This window comes from Bos mutus, chromosome 29 (genome assembly GCF_027580195.1).
Source record: "Bos mutus isolate GX-2022 chromosome 29, NWIPB_WYAK_1.1, whole genome shotgun sequence".
In the NCBI taxonomy this organism is placed as follows: Eukaryota; Metazoa; Chordata; class Mammalia; order Artiodactyla; family Bovidae; genus Bos; species Bos mutus.
Genome location: NC_091645.1, coordinates 11,027,026 through 11,049,031, shown reverse-complemented (window position 1 = coordinate 11,049,031; position 22,006 = coordinate 11,027,026). Strand labels below are relative to the sequence as shown.

Sequence of the window (22,006 nt, the reverse complement as noted above, 5' to 3'; positions counted from 1 at the left end):
GGGATAGGCTACCTGCTCTGGTAATCTTGGGCTTCCCTGGTGGCTCAGCTGGTGGCTCCTGCAATGCAGGAGACCTGGGTTCGATCCCTGGGTTGGGAAGAGCCTCTGGAGAAGGGAATGGCTACCCACTTCAGTATTCTGGCCTGGAGAATTCCATGGACTGTATAGTCCATGGGGCCACAAAGAATTGAACACGACTGAGCGACTTTCACTCACTCACTGTGGTTCTGTGTGCTTCTGAATGTGCTGTGCACACCAAGCAATGTGTACAAAGAAGGCTGTATACACTGAGATCATTGTCAAGGTTTCGAAGAGAGATTGTGCCGTGAGGAGAAAGAACACTGATCTGGGGTCAAGGGAGCTGCTTTTGAGTCCCACATCAGAGTGAGGAGCTGTGGAGCTATAGACAAATCATTTAGCCATTCTGAATCCTCTTTCCCTGATGTGGAAATTGAGAGAAATAATAACATTGATCCCTAGAATCGATGCATGTGAAAGTGCTTTGTGTCTGGGAAAGTTCTTTGACAATGGGAACGCTGATTGTACTGAAATGACAGAGTGGTCCCCCAGTCTACAGATTTTCAGCCAGGATGAGGAAGATATGTAAGTATGTCCTAGAAAGAATTTCAGAGTCAGTCTCCCAGGCTCTAGTGACTTTTCAAGGCATCACTATTTTTATTTAATACTTTTTCATCAATAAATAATTTTTGAGAGATGGCTAGGTACCAGGCACTGTGCTAAATGTTGAGGATACAAAATCATACAAGATACAGAGTTTGCTTTCAGAGAGCTTTTGGTAACTTAGTAGAGAAAGATAAACATGTAAATAAACACGGGCAATGAGGTTTAAGAGCTTATTAGAATTTTAAAGTTATATCTTGTCTAAAATTTTCTTTTTTAAATTTTTAATTGGAGGATAATTACTACACAATGTCGTGTTGCTTTCTGCTGTACATCAACATGAATCAACCATGGGCATACATATGTCCCGTCTCTCTTGAACCTCCCCACACCCCATCCCACCCCTCTGGGTTGTCACAGAACGCCTGGTTGAGTTCCCTGCGTCATACAGCAAATTCCCACTGGCTATCTATTTTACAAATGGTATTACATATGTTTCAGTGCTACTTTCTCAATTTGTCCCACCTTCTGCTTCCCCTGCTGTGTCCATAAGTCTGTTCTCTGTGTCTCTGTTCCTGCCTTGCAAATAGGTTCATCAGTACCAGTTTTCTGTATTTCATAAAAATGCATTAAAAAAAGTATATATTTGTCTTTCTCTTTTTGACTTCACTCTGTATAACAGGCTTTAGGTTCATCCACCTCCCTAGAACTGACTCAAATTCATTCTTTTTAATGGCTGAGTAATATTCCACTGGGCTTCCTGCTTCCCTCGTAGCTGTCAGTAAAGAATCTGCCTGCAATGCAAGAGACCCAGATTCGATTCCTGGGTCAGTAAGATCCCTTGGAGAAGGAAATGGCTACCCACTCCAGTATACCTGCCTGGGAAATCCCATGGACAGAGGACTCTGGTGGGCTGCAGTCCATCAGTTTGTAAGAGTCGGAATAAGAGTTGGACATGACTTAGTGACTAAAGCACCACCAATATTCCATTGTATATAGGTTCCACAGCTTCTTTATCCATTTACCTCTCAATGGACATCTGGGTTGTTTCCAGGTCCTGGCTACTGTAAATAGTGCTGCAATGAACATTGGAGTACATGTCTTTTAAAACTGGTTTCTCAGGGTATATGCACAGTAGTGGGTTGCTGGGTCATATGATAGATTTATTCCTAGTTTTTAAGGAATCTCTACACTGTTCACAATGGCTGCCCAATTTACATTCCCACCAATGGTACAAGAGGGTTCCCTTTTCTCCACATCCTCTCCAGCATTTATTATTTGTAGAGTTTTTGATCATGGCCCTTCTGACCAGTGTGAGGTGACATCTCATTGTAGTTTTGATTTTACATTTCTCTGGTAATGAGTGATGCTGAATATCTTTTCATGTGTTTATCAGCTATCTGTATGTCTTCTTTGGAGAAATGTTAAGTTCTATCTTATATGTCATTTAAGTATAGAAGAAGTAGGTCGGGGGGAGTAGTTGAAGGGGTGATGATAGGCGATAGAACAAGGGCCTGGCACGGGACCTTACCCTAATTCTTCCATACTCAGTCCTTCTAGACATCTGATAGTTGCTGAGTGAGCAGGAACCTCTATGTGTGGGAGAACCACAGACATACAAAAGGGAGGGTCAAGCATGCAGACCACTGGACACTGCTCAGGTCAACTGACTGCATCCTATAGGTAAATCATGTGTGCAGGGGGTGGGAGTTGGAGTGATGGTTAACAAATATTAGGTCACTTGGAAAATTCTAGTTATATATCATAGCTATACAGCAAAAATGAATTTTCCAAAGGGCACAATGAAAACCACAAACTAAATGCTTTATTTAGTTATGAATCATAACCATAGCCGGAGAAAGCAATGGCACCCCACTCCAGTACTCTTGTCTGGAAAATCCCATGGATGGAGGAGCCTGGTGGGCTGCAGTCCCTGGGGTCGCTAAGAGTCGGACATGACTGAGTGACTTCACTTTTCACTTTCATACATTGGAGAAGGAAATGGCAGCCCACTCCAGTGTTCTTGCCTGGTGAATCCCAGGGACAGGGGAGCCCGGTGGGCTGCCGTCTATGGGGTCACACAGAGTCGGACACGACTGAAGCGACTTAGCAGCAGCAGCATAACCATAGCCATAAAACTGGGCTCTTTATGTAATTCTCTGTTATTATTTGCATGATTGCCAAAACTGCAGAGTGGACATGAACACTTATAGTGGATTTAACTACTTATCATAGAATTTATCCCAAGGAGGTAGCTTGATGTAATAGAAAGAAGCATCAATAGATATTCAAAGAGAAGAAATGGCTTGGAGAAGACAGGAGTGGGGAAAGCAAGATGAAAGGAAGGAAGGCGAGTAAGAGGAGGTAGGTGATGGATATTAAGACTGAATATTTATTCTGACTCTCTAGTTAGGTGCACTTTTTTTCCTCCATGCTACACGGCTTGCAGGATCTTATTTCTCTGACCAGGGACTGACCTCATGTCCACTGCAGTGGAAGCACAGAATCTTAACCACTGGGCCACCAGGGAAATCCCTGGTTAGGTGAACTTTGACAAGTCATTTAACCTCTCTGAACCATATTCTTTTCATCTGGACATGGTGATTTACCTTTCACGGTGACTGTGAGAATATAAGTTACTTTTATAAAGTAATTACTTTTCTAATATGGCTGGTGCATAAATCCTTGCTAACTCGTTGCTAGTAATTTTTGTATTGAGGTAAATGGTGATGTGCTACCACTTAGCAACATCAGCAAATTGTATGTAGCACTATTTTACACATTATTCATTTTTAAAAAATTATTTGTATTTTTGGCTACGCTGAGTCTTTGTTGCTGCTCAGGCGTTTCTCTAGCTGTGGCGAGTGGGGGCCACTCCCTGGCTGTGGTGTGTGGGCTTCTCACTGTGGTGGCTTCTCTTGCTGTGGGGCATCTAGGGCATGTGGACTTCAGTAGTTGTGGCTTCTGGGCTCGAGAACACAGGCTGAATAGGTGTGGCACACGGGCTTAGTTGCTTTGTGACATCTGGGATCTTCCCAGAACAGGGATTGAACCTGTGTCTCCTGCACTGGCAGGCAGATTCTTTACCACTGAGCCATGGGGGAAGCCCCTACATTATTCTTAAACAGTTCCATGCAACAAACTCCATGCATCATGAAGATGCAGTTTTTAGAGTATAATGATGGATTTTGAAAGAAATTTAGCACTTTGAAAAATAAGTAATATATTGAAAAAAAAATGCATGCTTCTCAATGTTCTACTGGATACAAATATGTCTCAGAAAATCTAAATGAAAACACTAGCACCTCTACCTGATTCTGAAGGAAGTAATGCACCTCAAACCTGAATGCCATTTAAATTGCGACGTGCACCTGAAGCCATAATGCTTTCTTCCGTATTTCCTTTGGAATGAAGGTGCTTTTGGAGTTATAACTGGAAGGGACTTTCTCTCAGATGGTGTCAGACATGGAGGGAATAAAGATTAAGGAGCAATACTCACAGATAGGATCTGGTCTCCTCTCTGGAGCTCCCCGCTCAGGTCTGCTGGTCCACCAGCCAGAATGAAGGAGACAAAAATACCTTCTCCGTCTTCTCCGCCCACGATGTTGAAGCCCAGGCCAGTGGAACCTTTATGCAGGATCACCTTGCGGGGCTCCCTGCAGAAACAAGCGGAGAATCACGTCCATAGGGTGGCCCAGTCAAGATTTACATCGCTCTTACTTAGTACCTATGAAAATGGCTTCTCCAATTATGATAAATTTGCATATCAAAAATATGCTAATATCAGGGCAGATGTCTGAATTCCTCACTGTAACAAATGGCAATATACATGCAAATTTATCCCTAATTCCAAAACATTTCCTTAAACTAGCTTTACTTCCAATTTTCCTTTGTTTATAACATCTGTTCTTGTACTGAGCACTACTGCAGCAGTATTCAAAAGGATGGATGTATCCAAAAAGAGGAAGAGAATTTGGGGGACAAGAGACTAGACTGAATAGGCCAGACGATGAACTATATTACATGACAGCCTGTGGGCTTGTTTTTTGTTTAATTAAAATTTACTCTGGAGGCAGTGGGGACTCACTGGAAGATTTTTGAGGCATGAATACTATTTAAATCAATGTTAGGAAGATTACAAATGGCCACGTGTAGGATTGATGGAGTTGGAAGCACAGATATGATGGGAGACAGGAAAACTACTGAGGATATTGACCAAGGAATCCAGGTTTAAGGAAGTGACAGGCTGCCCAAGAGTGAGGGCAGTGATGATGAAAAGAATCGGCAACATGAAAGGGGTAATTTGAAGGCAGGAACAGAGGTTGTTTCGGGTATTGGAGGAGGAAGGAAGAACATATGAAAGTGAAAGTGAAGTCGCTCAGTCGTATCTGACTCTTTGTGACCCCATGGACTGTAGCCTACCAGGGTCCTCTGTCCATGGGATTTTCCAGACAATAGTACTGGAGTGGATTGCCATCTCCTTTTCCAGCGGATCTTCTGGACCCAGGGATGGAACCCAGGTCTCCCGCATTGTATATAAGTACTTGCAAAAAGGGGAGAGAGTGTGGGTGGAATCCAGGATACAAGCATGAGAATGATGTTGACATGCTTAATTCCAGGTACTAGTTGGACATCCTTGTGGAGATGTGTGAAGCAGTTAGAGACAAAGGATAGGAGTTTAGATTCTCAGAGAGGATTGCAAAGGCAGATTTGAGAGTCATCAGTAAAAGGATGAGAGATCAAATCTTAAGCCAACAGTTCATTGAGATTGTTTAGAGGTTGAAAAATTATGGAACACAGAATTTCAAGGGTTCTAAGAAAGCATCTAGTCGAATTATCTCTTATCAGTAGTTTCAAAAAATGTTATCCTGCAAGCCTCAGGTTTGACCAAGATCTTTTTTTAATATCACCTACCCTTCTCTTTCAAATATCTCAGTTCCAATTATGAAATGTTTCTCTTCTATTTTCCTACTCTTAATGATGTAAGAATGACAAAGTCCAATATATATATTTTTTTAATTAATTTTTTATTGGAGTATCGCTGCTTTACAATGTTGTGTTAGTTTCTGCTGTGCAATAAAGTGAATCAGTTATACATAAACGTATTGTTGTAGTTCAGTGGCTAAGCCATGACCAACTTTTTGTCACCCCATGGACTGCAGCATGCCAGGCTTCCCGGTCCTTCAGTATCTTCTGGAATATACTCCAACTCATGTCCATTGAATCAGTGATGCCATCCAGTCATGTCATCTTCTGCCACCCCCTTCTCCTCCTGCCCTCAATCTTTCCCAGTATCAGGATCTTTTCCAGTGAAGCAGCTCTTTGCATCAGGTGGCTAAAGTATTGGAGTTTCAGCTTTAGCATCAGTCCTTCCAATGAATATTCAGGGTTGAGTTCCTTTAGGATTGACTGATTTGATCTCCTTGCTGTGCAAGGGACTCTCAAGAGTCTTCTCCAACACCACTGTTCAAAAGCATCAATTCTTTTGCTCTCAGCCTTCTTTATAGTCCAACTCTCACATCCATACATGACTACTGGAAAAACCATAGCTTTGACTATACAGACTTTTGTCGGCAAAGTGACATCTCTGCTTTTTAATATGCTGTCTAGGTTTGTCATAGCTTTTCTTCCAAAGAGCAAGTGTCTTTTAATTTTGTGGCTTCAGTCACTGTTTGCGGTGATTCTGGAGTCCAAGAAAATAAAGACTGTCACTATTTTTCCACTTTTCTCCATCTATTGGCCATGAAGTGAAAGGACTGGATTCCATGATCTTCGTTTTTTTGAATGTTGAATTTTAAGTCAGCTTGTTCACTTTCCTCTTTCACCCTCATCAAGAGGATCTTTAATTCCTCTTTGTGTATGCATATCCACTCTCTGTATATCCATATCCTTCCCACTGAGGTCACCACAGAGCATTGAGTAGAGTTTCCTGCACTATACATGAGTTTTTTAATTAGTTATCTGTTTTATACATAGCAGTGATTTTATGTCTATCCCAATCTCCCAATTCATCCCAACCCTCTTTACCCCTCCTTGGTAACCTAAGTTTGTTCTCTCAATCTATGACTCTCTTTTTGCTTTGCAAATAAGTTCATCTGTAGCATTTTTTTTAGATTCTACACATAAGGAATATTATATGATATTTAGGTCATCATAATAATGACTACACAGACTTTTTTATTTGCTATCACATTTCCTTGCATAAAGAGATGCATTATAGCTATATTTACCCTTATTGAAGAAAGGTGTACAATGCACACTAGAGCTTGGACTATAAGTGATACGTAACAATGCTATGTATTAAGAAGTAACTTGACATAGAGTTAGTTCATTCTGGTGGGTGTAGACTACTTATACGCGATAACATGCAATAAGTCAGTTTGTTATAGGGTATGTTAGAAAGCAGTACATATTTTGGGAAAAAGAAAAAGTGGAGGAGTGCAAGGACAGGTGCTTGCAGGGATGATCTTGCTCAGGATTTACTGAAAAGGTGACAGTTGAGGAAAAACTGAAGAGGTGAGGAATCTCATCATGCTATCTAAAGGAGACATTCCAGCTAGCAGGGACAGAGGCCCTGATATGGGAAGGTGCCTGGTGTTGTCAAGGAAAAGCTAGGAGGCCATGTGGCTGAACGAGTGAACAAGGGAAGGAGAATGGGTAAAAGATGACGTCAGTGGACTAGTTTTCTATTGATGAGTAACAAATTACCACAAACTTGGTGGTGACAAATTACCACAAACACCCACTATTATCTCACAGTCTTGTAGGTCAGAAGTTGGGGTGGCCTCGTCTAGGTTGTCTGCCTAGGATTTCATAAGGTTGTTATCAAAGTGTCAGACAGGACAAACTTTATTGGGATACTCTGGGGAAAAAGCCAGATCCATATTCAAGTTAGCTTGTTGGCAGAATTCAGTATCTTGTACTTGTAGGACTGTTTTACATATATTGGGTTGGCCAAAAGAGTTCATTCAGTTATTTCTATAAGACTTTATGGAAAAAATCCAAATGAACCTTTTTTTGGCCAACTCAGTATTTTGTTATAAGGAATTGACTGATGGAGCCATGAATGATGAGAAGTTCCAGGATCTATAGTCAGCAAGCTGGAGACCCAGGAGAGCTGATGGTATAACTTCCAGCTCAAGTTTGAGTCCAAAGTTAGGAGAAAAGCAATGCCCCAGATCAAAGGCAGAAAGAAAGAGTAAATTCTCTCTTACTTTGTCTTTGGTTTTATTCAGGCCTTCAGTGGGTTGGATGGGGCTACTCATATGAGAGAGGACAATCAGCTTTACTCAGTATACTGATACAAATGATAGTCTCATCCAGAAACATCCTCACAGACACACCTGGAGTAAGGTTTAATTATCTGGGCACCCTGTGACCCAGTCAAGTTGACATACAAAATTAGCCATAACAAAGACTGAGGTCCTGTTTCCTTGCTGGCTACCAATTGGGAGTCTCTCTCAGCTTCTAGAGGCCACCCCCTTTCCTTCTCATGTGGTCCTCTCTAAACTTCAAGTCAGAAATGGTACACTGAATCCTTTCCTTTTTTGGAAGCTCTCTGGTTTGTTCTTCAGCAGCTGGCTGGATTTAACTCTCTGCTTTTCTAAGGTCTGTGTGATTAGGTTTGAAGCACCCAGATAATTCTTCACCTTAACATCAACTGCTTAGTAACCTTAATTACATTTGCAAAGTCCCTTTTCCATGTAAGGTAACTTAACTGTGGGAGCAACACCAGAAGGTGGAGATCATGGGGCCATTTCAGAATTTTGACTCCCACAGGCAGATAGGCAACAGGGGATAAATCCTGAAGGGTTCCATAGACCATTTTAAAACTTTGATTTTTACTCTGAGAGAAACAGGGACCCACTGGGAAAAATTACCTGATCTGATTTACATTTTAAATGATTACTTTGGTATAAAGTACATATGAGAGGCAAAGACTAAAGAAGACAGGTTCGTGGATTTTGTTATATTTAGGCAAAATATAATAGTGCCGTGGGCGAGAGTAGTATTAGAGGAGGTGGTGGACAGTGGATACATTTCTAGTCTGTTTTCTTTTCCCGTTCAGATTGAACAACAGACTGGTTCCAAATAGGAAAAGGAGTACGTCAAGGCTGTATATTGTCACCCTGCTTATTTAACTTATATGCAGAGTACATCATGAGAAACGCTGGACTGGAAGAAGCACAAGCTGGAATCAAGATTGCCAGGAGAAATATCAGTAACCTCAGATATGCAGATGACACCACCCTTATGGCAGAAAGTGAAGAGGAACTAAAAAGCCTCTTGATGAAAGTGAAAGAGGAGAGTGAAAAAGTTGGCCTAAAGCTCAAAGTTCAGAAAACGAAGATCATGGCATCTGGTCCCATCACTCCATGGGAAATAGATGGGGAAACAGTGGAAAGTGTCAGACTTTATTTTTGGGGGGCTCCAAAATCACTGCAAATAGTGGTTGCAGCCATGAAATTAAAAGATGCTTACTCCTTGGAAGGAAGGTTATGACCAACCTAGATAGCATATTGAAAAGCAGAGACATTACTTTGCCAACAAAGATCCATCTAGTCAAGGCTATGGTTTTTCCAGGGGTTGTGTATGGATGTGAGAGTTGGACTGTGAAGAAAGCTGAGCACTGAAGAATTGATGCTTTTGAACTGTGGTGTTGGAGAAGACTCTTGAGAGTCCCTTGGACTGCAAGGAGATCCAACTAGTCCATTCTAAAGGAGATAAGTCCTGGGGGTTCTTTGGAAGGACTGATGCTAAAGCTGAAACTCCAGTACTTTGGCCACCTCATGCGAAGAGTTGACTCATTGGAAAAGACTCTGATACTGGGAGGGATTGGGGGCAGGAGGAGAAAGGGACGACAGAGGATGAGATGGCTGGATGGCATCACCGACTCGATGGACATGAGTCCATGTCCAATGTATGGCAAAAACCACTACAATATTGTAATTAGCCTACAATTCAACATAGATGGCATATGGAAAAGCAGAGACATTACTTTGCCAACAAAGATCCGTCTAGTCAAGGCTATGGTTTTTCCAGGGGTTGTGTATGGATGTGAGAGTTGGACTGTGAAGAAAGCTGAGCACTGAAGAATTGATGCTTTTGAACTATGGTGTTGGAGAAGACTCTTGAGAGTTTCTTGGACTGCAAGGAGATCCAACCATTCCATTCTGAAGGAGATCAGCCCTGGGATTTCTTTGGAAGGAATGATGCTAAAGCTGAAACTCCAGTACTTTGGCCACCTCGTGCGAAGAGTTGACTCATTGGAAAAGACTCTGATGCTGGGAGGGATTGGGGGCAGGAGGAGAAGGGGATGACAGAGGATGAGATGGCTGGATGGCATCACTGACTCGATGGACGTGAGTCTGAGTGAACTCTGGAAGTTGGTGATGGACAGGGAGGCCTGGCGTGCTGCAATTCATGGGGTTAGAAAGAGTCGGACATGACTGAGTGACTGAACTGAACTGAACTGAAAATAAATTAATTTTAAAAAAAGCTTCAACATTCTATTTGGTTTTTCTTTATATCTTTTATTCCTTTGCTGAGACTTTCTATTTCTCTAAAAAAAATTGATTTCAAGTGTATTTGTAATTGCTCATTGAAGCATGATGGCTGCTTTAAAATCCTTGACAGAAAATTCCAACATCTGTGTTATTAGTACCTCAATGTTGCTATCTTTTGTCTTTCTTCATTCAAATTGAGGTTATCCTGGTTTTTGGTATAAGTGATCTTTTATTGTATACTGGACATTTTGGGTGTTATGTTGTGAGGCACTGAATTATATCTCATTTTAGTCTTTTCCAGGTTGTAGATTTGTTTAGCAGATCCAAGTGGGATGGGTATTCAGCTCTCCACATGGCTCTGGTGACACCAGAGAGGAGAGTGGGGTACCAGTTTGCATTCTAGTCATTCTACCTGCCTGCTACTTGGTGGGGTAGAGGCTTGGATCCTTCTGGACCCACTGACACCAAAGATGGAGAGAAAGTGGCATGTTGACCAGTACTACCTTGAACCAACTTGTTCTGCCTCTGAGAGGGGCTAGAAGTTCAGCCCTCCCCACCTGCATCGAGCCCCATGGACACTCCCCTGGTAGGTAGGTAAAGTGGTTTGCCAACAAGAGCTGCTTCCTTCTCCCTCCTCCTGTCTGTTGCCACTGCCCAGGGGTAGAAATTCAGCTCCCGGCAGGGCCCTGCCAATACCAGGATTAAGGGAACAGAAAGCTACTATCATTCCAGCTCTTTCTGCTGCTGGGTAAAGATGCAAGTTCAGCTTCCCACTGAAAGTGGAGTATCAACTAACAACACCTCATACCATCTGATTCTGCCTTTTAGTTGCAGGATGGGAATGGAAGTTCAGCTCTTCTTTGGCCCCCTGACACCAACCCAGTGGAAGAAATGAAGGGCCATCTCATAATTGCATATCCCAGTTGTCTCTGGTGGGGTCAGGAGTCCAGCTATCCACATGGTCTACTGGTACCACAATGGTGAGTGGACGACTTTTTCTTTGTTATCTGGCTAGAGTAGGACCCCACTGCCCAAAACTTCCCTGTTCTATTAGTCTACTCTTTCTGCAGTACTTTGGTTACAGGGAGCAGGCTTTTCTTGAGGCTTTTTAATCTATACGTAGTGGCGGTTTCAGGGTATAACTTTCTGTGGCCCATCCAGGATATACGGGATGCAGAGAGAAAATCCAGATAACTCACATGAGTGTCATTCCTCTTTGAGCCAGCCTGACATCTTTCCAACTTAAAAAAATATATTTATTTATTTATGGCTGTGCTGGGTCTCTGTTGCTGCAAGCAGGTTTTCTCTAGGCTGCAGCGAGCAGGGGCTACTCTTACTTCATTGTATATGCAGGCTTCTCATGGTGGTGGTTTCCCTTGTTGCAGAGCATGGGAAGCTCTGCAGCACGTGGACTCTAGGGCTCTAGGGCATGAGGATTCAGCAGTTGCAGTGTGTGGGCTCAGTAGCTGCGGCTCATGGGCTTAGTTGCTCCACAGCAGGTAGGATCTTCCCAAACCAGGGATTGAACCCATGTCCCCTGCATTGGCAGGTGGATTCTTAACCACTGGACCACCAGAGGAGTCCTTTGTCCAGCTTTTTAGAGTGTTTTTATGTTTGTTTGTTGGAGTATGTCTAAAGTTGTTTTTGCTTTTCTACATAAAAGGGAGAATTAGGAACGGGGATACTTTCCATTGGCTGATACCAGAAATCCAGGTTCTAGATACGTTTTTGAAGGTAGGGGTTAATAGGATTTTTGACAAAAAAGTTATTATAAAAAATATCTTTTATTCCCCGCCCCCCCCAGTATAAATCACATACTCTCAGTGGGACCAATGACATTCAAGCTGTAGATAATAAACAGATGTCAGGAAGGAGGCTATTATGACTCTGTTTACCTAGATGCTAAATGTTGTACTTGATGCTTTCTGTGCATCATTCCATTTATTCCTCAAAACAATCCAATGATGGAGGTACACTGATGTCTGCAACAACTTTGAAACTAATTCTAAAAGGAAGATGTACTGGTGACTGGATAGATTGAAGAGGAAGTATAGTAAAATGTTGAAGCCAGAATCTAGATGGCAAGTATATGGGTGTTCATTATAGCACTCTTTAAATTTCTTTATGTTTGAAAAATTTTATAACAAAATATTGAGAAAAGTAGGCAACCTGATTAAGAAATTTTTTTGACAACTCTCTAGTGTAGTTAAACAAGACTGCTTGCCCAACTTTTTACTGAGTTTAGTAAGTAGAAAAGACAGAACTAAGGTGCAGATTTTCTCATTCAAAATCCCAGAGTCTAAAGTACAATATATTCCAGAGACTGTCAGTTGACAAGTTGGAGGCTTAATATGAACCACAGCGTTAACAAATTTTTGAATTCATTGCTCATGTTTAAAATTAGAAAAACTTGCATCAAATGTGGATTCATGGATTTACATGGGAAAAAACCAACCCAGACATTCTATGAATACTGACTCGCAGTCTCATTGTATATCAACAGTTGTCTAGCACATGGCCCACTTAGATGGGTAGTCATTCTCTAGCTTGCCATTCATCTTCTAGTCTCATCTCTGCCTCATGTTCCTCAGACCAAAAAGCTATAAGTTGCATCACATTTGCCCTTCTTGCAAAGTTAAGAGGAAACTAAAGCATTTCTTGTACTCATGGTTCTATCAAAACTGAGAAAATTTTGACTGTGGAGGGAGCCTAATATTTTAATAGAAAAATGGGAGAGAACAAAATTCATTTGGAACTAAGGATTATCCTTACATGTTTATTTATTTATTTTGAGGTTTTATTTTATTTTAATTTAATTTTATTTTTTAACGTTACAATATCGTATTGGTTTTGCCATATATCAACATGGCACATGTTGAATCCACCACAGGTATACACGTGTTCCCCATCCTGAACCCTCCTCCCTCCTCCCTCCCCGTACCATCCCTCTGGGTCATCCCAGTGCACCAGCCCCAAGCATCCAGTATCGTGCATCGAACCTGGACTGGCATCTCGTTTCATACATGATATTTTACATGTTTCAATGCCATTCTCCCACATCATCCCACCCTCTCCCACAGAGTCCAAAAGACTGTTCTATACATCAGTGTCTCTTTTGCTGTCTCGTATACAGGGTTATTATTACCATCTTTCTAAATTGCACATATATGCATTAGTATACAGTATTGGTGTTTTTCTTTCTGGCTTACTTCACTCTGTATAATAGGCTCCAGTTTCATCCACCTCATTAGAACTGATTCAAATGTATTCTTTTTAATGGCTGAGTAATACTCCATTGTGATGTTTAATATGCAAAATGAGTCTCTGCAGAAAGAACACAGCTTTTAAGATTATAATGAAACATTAGACCCCATTAATATCTATGTAACTTACACAGGGGCATATTGTTAGTGACCTCTGTGCATAAAATATATCATTTGTGAGTGATGGTAGTTTTTATTTGTTTTCCTTGGACAAGTCTTTTAAACTAAGTTATTTGGAAATTTCTCAACTCTTGAGATTTAAATGTGTTTTTAAGAAAGAGAATTTTGTATCACAGTAAATTAGGATGTTTATTTTAATAATAGGGAGAAATGCCAAAGAAATAAATCTGTAAAATTCTATGCAAATGAAATGTCCTAAGCATACTCCAAATGATTTACTTTTTCTAATTTAAAATTCTTATACTAATAACCCATTATATTATGTGGAAGATTTTAAAGAGTTTTCATGTAAAAACAAAACAAACAAATATAATGAATATATAACAAAAGAGAAACAGACTCACAGATAAAGAGAGCACACAAGTGGTTACCAGGAGGGAGAGGGAAATGGTGGAGCGGGGCCAAATGGGGATTAAGAGAGACAAACCACTACCTATGAAATAAACACGCTGTGAGTACGTATTGCACAAAGTGGGAAAGAGAGCCAGTGTGTTATAAGAACTTGGTTATTGTTCAGTTGCTAAGTTGTGTCCAACTCTTTGTGACCCCATAAACTGCATCACACCAGCCTTCCCTGTCCTTCACTATCTCCTGAGTTTGCTCAAACTCATGTCCATTGAGTCAGAGATGCCATCCAGCCATCTTATCCTCTGTCGTCCCCTTCTCCTCCTGCCCTCAATCTTTCCCAGCATCACGGTCTTTTCCAGTGAGGTAGCTCTTCGCATCAGGTGGCCAAAGTATGGAGCCTCAGCTTCAACATCAGTCCTTCCAATTTTGAAAGCATCATATTTTGAAAGCATCAATTCTTTGATGCTCAGCCTTCTTTATGGTCCTATTCTCACATCCATACTATAGCTTTGACTATACAGACCTTTGTGGGCAAAGTGATGTCTCTGTTTTTTAATACGCTGTCTAGGTTTGTCATAGCTTTTCTTCCAAAGAGCAAGTGTCTTTTAATTTTGTGGCCACAGTCACCTTACATAGTAATTTAGGAGCCCAAGAAAATAAAATCTGTCACCGTTTCCACTTTTTCCCCAACTCTTTGCCATGAAGTGATGGGACAGGATGTCATGATCTTCCTTTTTTTAGTGTTAAGTTTTAAGCCAGCTTTTCACTCTTCTCTTTCACCTTCATCAAGAAGCTGTTTCGTTCCTCTTTGCTGTCTACCATGAGAGTGATATCATCTGCATATCTGAGGTTGTTGATATTTCTCCCAGAAATCTTGTTTCCAGCTTGCCATCCACCCTGGCATGTGCGCGATGTACTCTGCATGTAAGTTAAATAAGTGGGCTGATGATATACAGCCTTGACATACTCCTTTTACAATTTTGAACCAGTCTGTTGTTCTATGTCTGGTTCTAACTTACTTCTTGTCCTGCATATAGTTTTCTCACGAGGCAGATAAGTTGGTCTGGTATTCTCATCTCTTTAAGAATTTTCCACAGTTTGTTGGGATCTACACAATCAAAGGCTCTAGCCTAGTCAATGAAGCAGAACTGTAGATGCTTTTAAAAATTCCCTTGCTTTTTCCATGATCCAATGGAGGTTGGAAATTTGATTGGTGGTTCCTCTGCTTTTTCTAAATCCAGCTTGTAAGTTCTCAGTTCACATACTGCCCAAACTTAGCTTGAAGGATTTTGAACATAATCTTGCTAGCATGTGAAATGAGTACAATTGTATGGTAACTTAAACATCCTTTGGCATTGCCTTTCTGTGAGATTGGAATGAAAACTGACCTTTTCCAGTCCTGTGGCCACTGCTGAGTTTTCCAAATTTGCTGGCATATTGAGTGCAGCACTTTCACAGCATCATCGTTTAGGATTTGAAATAGCTCAGCTAGAATTCCATCACCTCCACTAGCTTGGTTCATACTAATGCTTCCTAAGGCCCAATTGACTTCACACTCCAGGATGTCTGGTTCTAGGTCAGTGGCCATACCATTGTGGTTATCTGGGTCATTAAGACCTGTTTTTGTACAGTTTGTTCTGTGTGTTCTTGCCATTTCTTCTTAATCTCTTTTTTTTAGGTCCTTGCCATTTCTCTCCTTTATTGAGCCCCTCTTTGCATGAAATGTTCACTTGGTATCTCCAATTTTCTTGAAGAGATCTCTACTCTTTCCCACTCTATTTTTTTCCCTCTATTTCTTTGTATTTTTCACTTAATAAACCTTTCTTATCTCTCCTTGCTTTTCTCTGGAACTCTGCATTCAATTGGGTATATCTTTCCCTTTCTTCTTTGCATTTTGCTTCTCTTCTTTTCTCAGCTATTTGTAAGGCCTCCTCAGACCTTGTTGCATTTTGCCTTGTTGCAGTTCTTCTTATTGGGGCTGGTATTGATCACAGCCTCCTGTACAATGTCATGAACCTCTGTCCATAGTTCATCAGGCACTCGGTCTATCAGATCTAATCCCTTGAATCTATTTGTCACTTCCACTGTATAATCATAAGGAATTTGATTTAGGTCATACCTGAATGGCCTAATAGTTTTCCCTACTTGCTTCAGTTTGAGCCTGAAATTTTGCAATAAGGAGCTGATGATCTGAGCCATAATCAACTCCTGGTCTTGTTTTTGCTGACTGCATAGAACTTCTCCATCTTTGGCTACAAACAGTATCATCAACCTGATTTCAGTATTGACCACTTGGTGATGTCTGTGTGTAGAGCTGTCTCTTGTGTTGTTGCAAGAGGGTGTTTGCTATGACCAGTGCGTTCTCTTGGCAAAACTCTGTTAGCCTTTGCCCTGCTTCATTTTGTACTCCAATATCGAACTTGCCATGTATCTCTTCACTTCCTACTTTTGCATTCCAGTCCCCTATGATAAAAAGTACATCTTTTTTTGGTGTTAGTTCTGGAAGGTCTTGCAGGTCATCATAGAATCATTCAGCTTCAGCTTCTTCGGGATTAGTGGTTGGGGCATAGATTTGGATTACTGTGATATCGAATGGTTTGCCTTGGAAACGAACTGAGATCATTCTGTCATTTTTGAGACTGCACCCACATACTGCATTTTGGACTCTTTTGTTGACTATGAGGGCTACTCCATTTCTTCTAAGGGATTCTTGCCCACCGTAGTAGTTATAATGGTCATCTGAGTTAAATTTGCCCATTCTGGTCCATTTTACTTCACTGATTTCTAAAAGAGCTTTAAATGGAGTATAATCTATAAAAACACTGGATCACTATGTTGTACTCGTGAGACAATTATAAATCAACTACACTTAAAAAATAAAAAATAGGGTGTTTCAATATATATTTTCCCTTTTAGAGGATCAAAACCCTGTGAAAAATTAGAAGTTCTGCTTTTTAAAACTTTATTTTACATTGGAGTATAGTTGATTTACAATGCTTTGTTAGTTACATGTGTACATATATAGTATAAGTGATTCAGTTATACATATATCCATTCTTTTTCAGATGCTTTTCTCATATATTTTTACAGGATATTGAGTTCCCCATGCTATATAGTAGGTCCTTTGTTCATCTACTTTATATAAAGTAGTATGAAAAGTTCTATTTTTTGATGCTTTGGTAAGTCAACTAGTTTACATTAGTTGCTAGGCTAGTTTATTGTTCACACAGCTAGTAAGTATCAGAGCTAGTCTTTTTTTTTTTTTTTTAAGACACAGCTTCTTCCTCTAGTTTTATTGAGGTATACTTGGCATGTAATACTGTATGAGCTTAAGGTGTATGGCACAATGATTTGACTAATATATATCATGAAGTGATGATCATAATATGTTTAGTAAACATCCATCATCTCATACAAAATTAAGGAAGTAAATTTTTTTCCTTGTAATGAAAACTCTTAGGATTCAGGCTCTTAACATCTTTCACATATAAAGTACAGCAGGGTTAATATACTTATCATGCTGTACATTAGACCCCTAGTACTTATTTATTTTATAACTGGACGTTTGTACCTTTTGACTGTCTTCATCGAATACCCCCTCCTTCCCACCCTCTGCCTCTGATAACCACAATCCGATCTATTGTTTTTTTTTTTTTATAAGTGAGAGAATTTTTAAAAGCAGTTTTGTTGTTGCTGTTTAATCGCTAAGCCATGTCTGACTCTTTGCAACCCCATGGACTGTAGCCCGCCAGGCTCCTCGGTCCAAGAGCAGTTTCAGTTCAGATAAAATGCAGAGGAAGGTACAGATTTCCCATTAACATCCCGCCCCAACACAGGCATAGCCTTCCTCACTCTCAATATCTCCCACCAGAGTGCTACACTTGTTAGAATGGACGAACCTGCACTGACCCGTCCTTATCACCCAAAGTCCACAGTTTACATTAGGGTTCACCACTCTAGGTGTTATCCATGCTATGGCTTTGCACAGAGTATAATGTCACGTATCCATCATTACAGTGTCACACGAAAGTAGTTTCACCACCCTTCAATGCCCTGTGTTCCACCTATTCATCCCACTCTCCACACAACCCCTGGCAATACCAACCTTTGTACTATCTGCATAGTTTTGTCTTTTCCAGAATGCCAGATGGTTGGAATCCTACAGTATGAGGCCTTTCAGACTGGCTTCTTTCACTTGGTAATATATGTTAAGATTGCTCCGTGTCTTTCCATGGCTTGATAGCTCATTTGTTTGGAGTGCTAAATCATAGTCCAGGGTCTGGGTATATCTGTTTATTTGTTCATTCATCTACTGAAGGACACAATGGATGCTTCCAAGTTTTGGCAGTAACACCTATGTGAAGGTTTTTGTGTGGACATAAATTTTCAATTCATTTGGGTAAATACTAGAAGTGTGATTGCTAGATCCTATGGTAAACGTATAAGAGACTGCCAACCCGTCTTCCTAAGTGGCTGTACTAGTTTGCATTCCTACCAACAATGAATGAGAGTTCCTTACTAGCATTTGGTGTTGACAGAGTTCTAGATTTTTGCCATTCTCATATGTATGTAGTGCTACCTCACTGTTTTGACAGGGCCAGTCTCTTTACTATAAGTATTTTGTCCATTAAATGGGGAGATAATGTAAACAATGAAAATTTAAAACACTAAGCTAAAATATACTTTGTATAAGCCAGAGGAAGACCTCAATTTTAAAAAGGCATCACAAAACATTTACAGAATATAGTTTCCAGAATTACTGACTCTCAAAGATTCACTTTAAACTGCCCTTGGCTTCTATCATTTGAACCAAAACTTCAGCACTTCATTATATGTTGCCTTGTACTCTTTTCTCTCTGAACATCAAGGTATCCCCTCAACCTCTCTTTTCTCTCTAGTTCAGGCCTAGACTTTTAGGACAATTTCCTAGTTTGAAGATTCTATGAGTCCAGTTTCAATGTTCCAAACACACTCTTTCCACTAGAATGACAGCTGATTCTCTCAGTTCCCTGCTTACTTGGCACCAGCCATCCTGGGCTCCATATCATATCAAACTCTCGTGCTTCTTTGAGTTGGACATGTTGCTTCATCTCTCCACTCCTTGGCTCAGGCCATCTTAAAACTCAGTTCAAACTCTCTGACCCTGCAGGTTCAGGTGATCACTTGGTCCACACTGTGTCTGGTCCACATGCTTCTATAGTGGCACTCATCACATTGCGCAGCGATTACTCACGGATTCAACTCCCTTAACAGACGTCAGGCACTAGCGATTATCTAGCAGCGGCAATACGCCTGACAACCAGGAATTGAGGAAATCATTATTGAATCAGTGAATCAACTCTTACCGTGATTTAGATCTCACTTTACCCTCTGCTTCCAACTATAATTATTTTCACAAATATCTGTTCTTTTTGGTAGATTTTATTCAGGGATGGAAAAAATCTAAAGTCCATATCGAAAGAACAGATAACACAAATGAGTGAAGCAGGCTGAGTCGGGATTGTAACAGACTGAGGATATGTTCTCTCTAAAGGGGATTTCTGCTTAAGTCTGGACAGTTGCTCAAGCAGGAATACTGACTAGCATTGCCAGATTCTCCAATTGCTAGAGATGAGAGTCTAGATTTTATGTGAACTTTTCAGAATTTTAAGCTGACATTGATAAATAAAAGTATGGTGCAAGTCACACACATGTCTATGTTTTGGATCCAGTTATGGGCTGCCAGTGAGACTGCACAGAACACAGTTTTTCAGGACATTCAGTGTCTGTTCCGTGTTTGTCTACTCCGTGGTGCTCAGTGTGCTACCTGGCTCATGGCAGTTCTCTGTAACTTCAAGCTGATTTAATAGTCCACACTCAGTCCCACCTCTGTCCTTCCACGTTCTCATTCTCAAATATCCTGTTATTTTTTCTCTTTTTAAAACGATTTATTTTTTTGGCTGTGCCGGTCTTTGCTGCTGCATGTGGGCTTTTCTCTAGCTGTAGTGGGCGGGGGCTGCTTTCTAGTCGCAGTGCTCAGATTTCTCATTGCAGCAGCTTCTCTGGTTGCAGAGCATGGGCTCCAGGCACGCAGGCTTCAGTAGTTGCAGCTCATGGGTTCTCAAGGGTGGGCTCAGTAGTTGTGGCACACAGGCCCAGTTGCCCCCACGGCATGTGGGATCTTCCTAGACCAGGGATTGAACCTGCGTCCTTTGCATTACAAGGCGGATTCTTAACCACAGGACCATCAAGGAATCCCTCTCTTTTGTTCTATTTTTTCTTTTATGTAAGACCCACTCAAGGTTGACCTTCTTCATGATAGCCCGTTCCCAAACATTTTGAGCCACAGCTCTTATTCCTGCATGTTTATTGCCTATGCCAATGACTTTGGGTCTGATGAACATAACACCCTACATTTCTGTGAACTTTTCCCTGTGTGAGGGCATTGTGATATCCAGAGAGATTATAACCTACTGAAGGTGTGGTGTCAAGGTTTACGCACAAGAAGAATGCACAATAAACACTTGACGATTGAATAAATGAGCACATGCCACCAGTTTATAAAGAAGTGCAGTACTTTTCATACTGAAGTGATTTGAGCTCTAAGTTTCATCATTAAGAGTTTGGATCGTCTAGGGACCCATCTGTATAGTCATTTTTCTATGTTATTAAATGTGAACAGTGGAACAAAATCCTAACTCTTGTTCCTTATTAAGAATTGAGAATTCATGGATCTGGAAATTGTCCTTGATACTCTCTTCTACCTCCTCAATTCGATGGGTGCCTCCCCTAGCATTTTCTCCACATATCTATGACAACTTATGACATCTGGTTGGCAAACTTATCTCCCTCTCCAGCTAGAATGATCAACTTGAAAGCAGGGAACATGTCATTTGATTTTTGTCCCCAATATCTGGAACACAGTAGGTACTGTCCACTAATTTCAGCTTTCATATTAGACTTTAAGTTGAACCTTGAAGTCAATCTAAAGAAGACGGAACCTGGTTACTCAATATCTAGATCTATATATGTGTGCCGGTGTGCTCAGACACTCAGTTGTGTCTGATTCTTTGCAATACTGTGGACTCCAGCATGCCAGGCTCCTCTGTCCATGGGGCTCTCCAGGCAAGAATACTGAAGCCAGTTGCCATTTCCTCCAGGGGATCTTCCCCACCCAGGAATCAAACCTGTGTCTCTGACATTGGGTTGGCAGGCAGATTCTTTAGTACTAGTGCCCCCTGGGAAGCCTATACACACACACACACACACACACACACACACACACATATTTATATTTTAAAAAATCTTCTTTCCTGGAAAATCTTATAGGCAGAGGAGCCTGGAGGGCTACAGTCCATGGGGTCGCAAGAGTCAGACATGACTTAGTGACTAAACCACCACCATCCACTTAAAAAAATATTTTATTCATGAATCCAGACTTTCAGTAAACACCTAGGGGGTACTGACCCTGAATCAGGCACTGTGAATACAAAGATTAAAAAGCCTGGGGTGGGAGGAGCCCCATGTAAACAAGCTGTTATAAGAGCCCAGGACCAGGACACGTGCTCGGTCAGAGACATGTGCCCGAGAAGCCAGAGCAGCTGAGAGCAAAGAGCGACCAGTCTTTTTCTAAAAAGGTCTTTGTCTTTTTATCCATCACCTGGATGAATTATATGACGTTCCCTCATGCAGTTTTACTTTTCTTTTAATGTGATGTAAAAAAGCTTTCATAATTATGAAAACACTAGGATGCTGGGCAGTTGGGGAGATGCCAGCCCAACTGGCTCCCACCTCTGGCCAAGCAGCAGTACCATCTTGTTTAGCTGGAGTCTCAGAGGATGCGCTCAGCCCCTGGGGTGTTTGCAGCAGAGGGAAGCAGGGTGCTGTGGGCTAGTTTTTTCCTCCTCAACCACATGGCTTAAGAAGGTTCTGGATTTTTTTTTTTTTAAGTGACTATTTAAACCTGAAGTCTTTCTCATGACTATGGGCAGGATATTCTTTGACCCTCTAAGGTCTGTGAAGTCACTCCAGTCAACTCCCTAAACATCTACCATAGTGAGTGAGAGGCTGTGTGGTGTCGTGGGAAGTAAGCTATGATAAAGTTTTCAG

The 22,006-nt window shown here is 41.1% G+C and overlaps 1 protein-coding gene across 8 annotated transcripts in view; it reads right to left on the bottom strand.

Moving 5' to 3' along the window:
• Positions 1–22,006, bottom strand: part of DLG2 (discs large MAGUK scaffold protein 2) — a 1,083,296-nt gene that overhangs the window by 409,553 nt on the left and 651,737 nt on the right. For all 8 annotated transcript variants that reach the window (XM_070365266.1, XM_070365267.1, XM_070365264.1 and 5 more), the window contains one exon: positions 4,121–4,277. In XM_070365266.1, the coding sequence (XP_070221367.1) occupies positions 4,121–4,277 (157 nt within the window). The remainder of the gene's footprint in view (positions 1–4,120; positions 4,278–22,006) is intronic.